The sequence below is a fragment of the Semicossyphus pulcher genome, unplaced genomic scaffold (assembly GCF_022749685.1).
Source record: "Semicossyphus pulcher isolate SPU_LCO1_2020_fin unplaced genomic scaffold, fSemPul1.0.p SCAF_1, whole genome shotgun sequence".
NCBI lineage: Eukaryota > Metazoa > Chordata > Actinopteri > Labriformes > Labridae > Semicossyphus > Semicossyphus pulcher.
In genome coordinates, this window is record NW_027211603.1 from 19,081,200 (window position 1) to 19,088,422 (window position 7,223).

Genomic DNA, 7,223 nt, shown 5'->3' on the forward strand with positions numbered 1-7,223 from the left:
GAGACTGTCCTCAATGAGTCTTTTAAAGGCTGAAAATTGTGTTATACTCTCGGTGAAGTGTGAATAATAAGAATATTGACGGTGTTTTATCTTTACTGATTTTTCTTACTTCACTTCCTACCTTCATTTTTTTCCTTCTTAAATTATGTTTAAAGGAAGTGGAACGACTGACTGACGCTTTTTAGGACACACGAGAAGTCCTCCAGTTAAACATCGCAGCCATGAAATGTTTTAGCGAAGAATATTTAAAAAAAGCTACATTTGATCTACTTCAATCATTAACTTTTAACACCAGTTTTGCTTTATTGTCAATGTTTGCGCAAGTGTCAGCTTGTCTTTTCTGTCAAGTGGAAAAGCGTCTTTGTTTTTAAATAGGTTAAATATTTTTAAAATGTGGGCAAAAGATTCAAATCATTATTTAGAAAATGTGCTTAGTTTTTATCGAGGCTTTAGAAACAGGACCACTGATTCACTTTAACACACACAGCGTCTTTTTGCATCAATAAATCGCACTAATAAGACTTTAAAACACATTTTAAAAGTATAATATTGGGGAAGAATTATAAGGCAAAAATATTACTATCGAATTTTATATCACAACCGATAGATGAATTAGAAGTGGAGCAAAGAAAAAAAGCAGCAGGCTGCATTAGAGGAGCGTGTGTGTCTGTGAACATGGCGGACACTCGGTGACTGTAGAGGGAGCTCCAACACTAAGTTTACATAAACTTCCTCTGATAAGGTCTCACGCATGCAAATGATCACATCACGGCCAAACAAAATAAATGATGTTATTATTAGTTATTCAGCGACGATATATTACAATTATACAAAAGAGCAGCGCCGGTTGAGGAGGACGTATGATGTATGTGCAGAGAAAAGGCATTACAAATCGAGCATGATGAGATGTGGGACTTTCACAGCAAAGCCAAAATCCATCTTTAGGATCAGCTGAAGCACTTTTAGCGGCGATAATCTCACAGTCATTTATTACCTAAAGTCTCTTTATGGACCCAACAATTTCAGAGGGAAATTAATGAAAGAATTATTCATTTTAACACGACCAGCGCGCCTCTATACGGATAATCCCACAACATTAATATCCAAATGTATGCCGCAATACTGGCTAATTAGCCTTAAGTCCCTGCACTACAAAAGTGTGATAAATCCCTCTCGAATATTTACTTATCACGGCCACGGAGGATGAAGTCTGCGCCTCAGGCTGTCCACCAACACACACACACACACACACACACACACACACACACACACACACTACACACACACACACACGTACACACACACACACACACACACACGCACACACACACACACACACACACACACACACCAAAGCATTGCAATTCAAGCAGCAATGCACAATAACAGCCACCATCAAAAGCAGCTGTCAAAACACCTCCGCCAGAAAACCAAGCGTTTCTTAAAGTTGCAGCAGTTCATTTATTAGCCAAAATATAGACTTTCTTGTACAATTTGGTTCACAAGTATGTACATATTCTTAACTTTATATACAAAAACATTTGAACATCAAATCCTCACAGAACTTACAAAAAGAAAACAAAAACTCACAGACTACAGGTTCATACATTATTACATTAGCAGTTTTACACAGGACATGCTTACAATGTAAGTATACAGAGATGTATTTATTCTTATTTTACATTCCATATTCAAATTAAAAAGAAAGGGGGGGATAAAGGAGGCTGGGTGAGAGGTTATTAAAAAGGAGAGAGCCGAAAGAAGCACCGCTGCTTCTGCATGGTTCTGAGGCCTGAAATAAACAAGGGGGGGAAGAAAGAAATGATCTAAAAAACAAAAACAAAAAAAAACACTAATAATAGCCTCGTGAAGAGCTAAAACACAAAGTGATATAAAAGTGACAATTGCCTTTTAAAAAACCGAGCCTGTAGTGAATTTGCATTGAGCTCATTTGCATGACCAAAACAAGTAAGTGTAACATAGGCCTTGACGAAATAAAACACAAGCGCACACACACACACACACACACACACACACACACTCACACACACACAGGGATAAAACACATCTGAGAATAAAAGCTAATTTGGGTAAATGTGGCGTTTGGAGGAGAAAAATGTGATATGGCATCAAACAGGAAAATTCCCTCATGTCATTAATTGACAGCCTCACTATCTTTGAAGTGGGTGGAAAGCTGTTTTTAACAACTTTGCCTCTGCATCCAAGGCACTAGATCTCTCTCTGTGAAAGTGTGGCGATGGAAATTAAAACAGAAAATTAAAACGCAATAATTATCATCAGAGCCCATCTTGGAATTTAGTTGTTGATTTTAATGTTTAGAGGGATTTTTGTAAACCATTAAATCCAAGCACGTGGGCCTTCATATCTAACAAATAATAAAAGAAAGGGCAGCAAATATTAAAAACAGCTTCCACCCACTTCAACATAAGACTTTTATTTTCTTAAATGCTCTCTTTTCCCTCTCAGACGTTTAGCTTTCTCTCTTTCACACACACACACGCGCGCGCGCTCACATCACACACACACAAGCTCCAACATTGTAACACTGTTCATCTGTGTGGCCTAGAAAGGAACATAAACCCATGTTTTAACAGGCAAAGGAGGTCTAAAATAAGAGAAATGAATGACGGGCAATGGGCTATAGTGTCTTTGTCTCTGTGGTTATTTACACATGCGCGTCTCAGTGTCGGGGACATGTACCTGTGACTGCAGTCTCTGAACTATGACTCTTGTCCTCCGTTTGCCTGCTGCTGCTGTAGAGGGCCAGGCCGGCTGCAGAGGCCTGGTTTGCCAGTCCCAGGTAATGGTTCGAGTTCAGTAAAGCCAGCTGGTGCGCCGAGAAGGCTCGGTTCGTCCAGTTCTGGATTTTCCCAACAGGACAAGAAGAGATGAGTCTGTGAGGGGCGATGATGGTCTGCGCGGCCGGCCCTGCGGAGTTGCTGCCGTTCATTTGTGGCGATTTCCGCGGATTGTCAGGGGCCGTGGCTGTCTCTGCCAAAGACCAGATCTTTGGCTTCTGCGCCGGGGCAGGGTTGTTTTCTGAGGGCGGTGAGTTTACGGACACCGGGTTCAGTTTGAGGGGTTCCCCGTTTGCTTGGGACGCTTTGGTGTCCAAAGACGCGTGATGGAGGTGGTGGTGGTGGTGGTGATGGTGGCTGTGGAAGTGCTCTCCTCCTCTCTCCACGTCTTTGCCCTCCTTCCCCACCGCCTTTAGAAACCTCTGCTCGGGCCCTTGTAAATCCTCATAGCCGTCAGAAATCTCAGAGTCACTCCTCCCGTCTAGTTTAAGATCTGAATGCAGGTCGTCCTGGTCGTCCAAGTCGTCCTTGTTCTCAATATTCTCCGTGTCGATGTTCTCCAGGTCGATCTCCTCCTCGTCCTCTCTCTTGTCCCCCTCCTCCCCCTCGTGATCGCTGGTGTAAACATTCCCCTCTTCGTCGGTGCGGTTCCGGGGAGCCCAGGTCATCTTGTTCTCCTTCTTTAGCCTCCTCCTGGCGTTGGCGAACCAGGTGGACACCTGGGTGAGGGTCATCTTGGTGATGATGGCCAGCATGATCTTCTCGCCCTTGGTGGGGTAGGGGTTCTTGCGGTGCTCGCTGAGCCAGGCCTTCAGGGTGCTGGTGCTCTCCCTGGTGGCGTTTTTGGGTCTGGACGGGTCACCGAACTGATACTGGCCATATGGGTAAAAAGCAGGGTGATGGTGGGCGAACCCTGGGTGCTGGACCCCGGGACTGTCTTTTAATTCATACTGAGCACCCTGCAAAGACAAAGAGGGATTTATTAGACTTCAAATATTAATACAACAGGATCCTTTTTCTGAAATGATTTATTATTATAAATATAATTAAGCCTCACAGTGTGACATGTGGATTTAAAGTAATAAAACAACAATAAGGTTATGATAAAAGTGTAAACAGATTTGATATATTTTATCACAACTTAAATAATATTTTCAGGCAGCAAAAGTTTCACAAATGAAGCAAAATAAAAGCTGTTTTTAATCCTTTTCAAACGAAGCACTTGCACTTTCCAGACTTTATTTTTACACACTTATTTCCCACCTTTGCATGTGCACCTCCCACAGCACATTGCATCATTATATTAACTCTATCAGTTTCAGGAAATTATGAGCCAACAATGAGCTCGAACACAGCTTGTTAATGTGTTACTTTTTAACCACTTTAAACTCAATTTAACAAAAGATTCAGCGGCGGAGCTCAGCTCCGCGCTCTGAAAGTTTACACTCCAAAAAGTGCCACTAAAAAGGCCCGCGTTATTTATTTCTTTTATTCCGAAGTAAAACTTCAGGACGAGTTAAGAGAAAGCAGAGGGACTCACCAATTGATTGAAAATTGATAGATCGTTCGAGTAGGGCAGAAACGCTCCGTAGCCCTGCGCTGCTGCGGCGAAAGGAGATCCGTACATGGTGGAGAGGACGTTGGAGAGCGCGCCGGACGGGCTGAGCTCTGTCCCGGACCGGGCATTGCCGGCGATCCCCTGGCGCTCAGGCGGGTATATCGGTCGGATGTACTGATATCCCAGCTGAGGGAAAGACATGGTGGTAGGAAAAGGGGGGAAAAAAGTCTGCTGCAAGCACACAAAGCAAGGGAATTGCCTCGATATCCACTTTTACAGTGTGAGCATGTGAGCAACAAAAGGTGCAAGCAAGGGAAGTCTATATTTCCTCGGGAACAGCCAGTGTAAACGATCCGGTTGCGCCCCTTATTTCTTCCTCTGTCTTCTTCTTTCCAGCCTCACTTCCCTATTGATCTGGATGGACTAAGGTCAGGTCCTTACAGATTGCTTTAGATTATTGGGACTCCCTTGCTCAGATTGACATTTCTAGTCGTTTAGAAGCCCCTCCTATTTCTCAAATCTCACCCCTCTCATATACACCAAACAGCCTCTCTCTCCCTCCCTCTTTCTCTCTCCACCTCTCTCTCTCTCCCTCTCTCTCTCTCTCTCTCTCCCTCTCTCGGATAAGTGCCCTGACGTCGCGAGCTCTTATTTGAATGGGATTTCAAATCTCATTTTATGGCTCGCCAATCTATTCCGTTTGTTATTTGTTCGCGTCTGTCCTACCACATTTTTTTGTGTTAATTCACAATTTTGGCCATTTGCACAACAGAACGCATTTCGGTGTCAGTGACTGATTAACTTTTTTTTTCTCTCTGCAGTTTCTTTTCAACTCCAAAAAAAAAATACAGAGGAAACTTTTGTTTGAGGGAACAAAGTTGGAAACTAAAAGATGACATCGGCTGAAAAATTAAACACAATCGATGGAAAATGATAAAGTTTAAGAGCACTTTTATTTAAGGGCAAGAGTTCACACACATGTTTGTGAATTTAAACACATCTTTATAAAAAAAGAAGCTACTTACCCGTATGAAACACATAAATCACAAGCCAAAAAAAAGCTTTAAATTAATAATGAATGTGTGTAACTACTGCCGGTGGTCCTGCCTTGTGATGGCCCGTGATCACAGCTTACACACACCTTTTTTTATTTATCGCTGCATTCTGGATCCAAGCTGTGTTTCCTCACACCGGCTCTGAGGTGTTTGGGGGGGACAATCGGACTCATTTCATTCATTAATCTGAGACATCAAACGGGTCGCGTGAAGCCACTTGACATCAAAGAGCGAGCTGATGATCGGCGCGTTACACTGTTAATGTGTAAAACACCAACCATGCTCAGTAATAAACGTTTAAGTGGATTGGGCTGGGAGGATGTTTATTCTAGGAGAAAACACCCGGATCTCAATATGTAAGAGGGACGAATACAAAAAAGGAATATTAGGAATAATTAAACATTTTTATTATAAATAAAGAGCAATATAATAATAAATATAATTAAATTAACAATGGAAGCAACAGTATTAATAAAAACACAGCTTAAATAAACAGATTGAGCTTAAGTCAACAAATAACAGAGTGATTTAAAATAAAGGTTTTTAATCCTCTAAAACCAAACGATCATCCGGACAGACTGCACCTCACCAAATCCTCCTGATAAACTTTGATTGATGCAACCTGATGTTTCGTGTAAATAATTCGGATTAAAACCAAACAAGTGAGTCAGAATTGAAATTCCAAGAATCAATATAAAAGTGTGTACGGGACAGGAATAATCGCATTTCAACCCCATTTTGTACCAGCATCTGTTTTGTTAATCGTTTGCAAAAACAACCGAGGTGGAATTATTATTACACGCACTTTATTAGAATATAAGTCTTCGTGTATTATTGACAGCGGGATGAAATCTCATCAATCTCCGTTTAGTTTTGATAATGCGATCTGGGTTTCCAAGAATTCTGAACTTGTATAAACCTTTAATCTTCTTTGGAAGCAGATAGTTATCATTGTCTGGGAGGGATAATAGCAGCTATAATTTCTCATATGGAGCTGCCCGCACGGATACGCCTTGTTTCTGTAAAACTCTGTCCTGGATCTGTGTGTGTTCTGCGTCGACATCCACCCCAACCCGGATTATGGGGTTATTAATTACAGCGGCTTGCTGGTGCCATCCGACCGGAATGGTAATCACTACATAGCAGTCAATAGCACGCTCACACTTAACACGCGCAGACACTCATGCGCGCGCACACACTCAGAAGATCGACGTGCAAATTGAGGGGGTCCAGACAGTGAAGTGAAGGGTGGTTAAAGATAAGTGGATGGTATTTGACATTAAGATACACAGCAGCTTTGTAAGTGTAAAAAAAGAGAGAGAGAAGGAAAAGAAGGGAAAAACAAAGAGAGGAAGAGAGGTAGAGAGTGTGTGAGTGAGAGAGCGAGGGGGAGAGAGAGAGAGAGAGAGAGGCAACGTGGCCGGGCCGTAATAAACGTTAGAAGTGAGAGGATAAATCTGCGAGTCCAGCGGGGTGTTTGCCTGCGAGTGTCCGCTAAGCAGCGCTCCGAGTCCGGATGGACACGTGTCTCATCTCCGGGGCCGTGTCGCTCGGACGCCCCCCCCCCTCACCCCCTCCCTCACTCCACCCACGCCGAGGTCTGCGTCTGATTTATTGCCTCCAATCAAACGCGCCACGCACTAACTTAACACTTTCACACCGACCCGGGAAACTGGCGTGGCCATAAAAACATTAAGACGGCGCTGCCCTCGCTCTCTCCCAAAGAGTCTCAGTAAACAGTAAACTAACCTCTGCTTGACTTCCGTATACACACACACACACACACACACA

At 42.9% G+C, this 7,223-nt stretch overlaps 1 protein-coding gene across 1 annotated transcript; it reads right to left on the minus strand.

The window, feature by feature from the left end:
* Positions 1 to 1,458: 1,458 nt before the first annotated feature.
* Positions 1,459 to 4,815, minus strand: irx3a (iroquois homeobox 3a). Its single transcript, XM_069659003.1, has 2 exons — positions 4,360 to 4,815; positions 1,459 to 3,778 (listed from the first exon to the last, which is right to left on the minus strand). The coding sequence occupies exons 1-2, from the start codon at positions 4,576 to 4,578 to the stop codon at positions 2,702 to 2,704; spliced, it is 1,296 nt and encodes a 431-aa protein (XP_069515104.1). The 5' UTR covers positions 4,579 to 4,815; the 3' UTR covers positions 1,459 to 2,701.
* Positions 4,816 to 7,223: the final 2,408 nt, after the last annotated feature.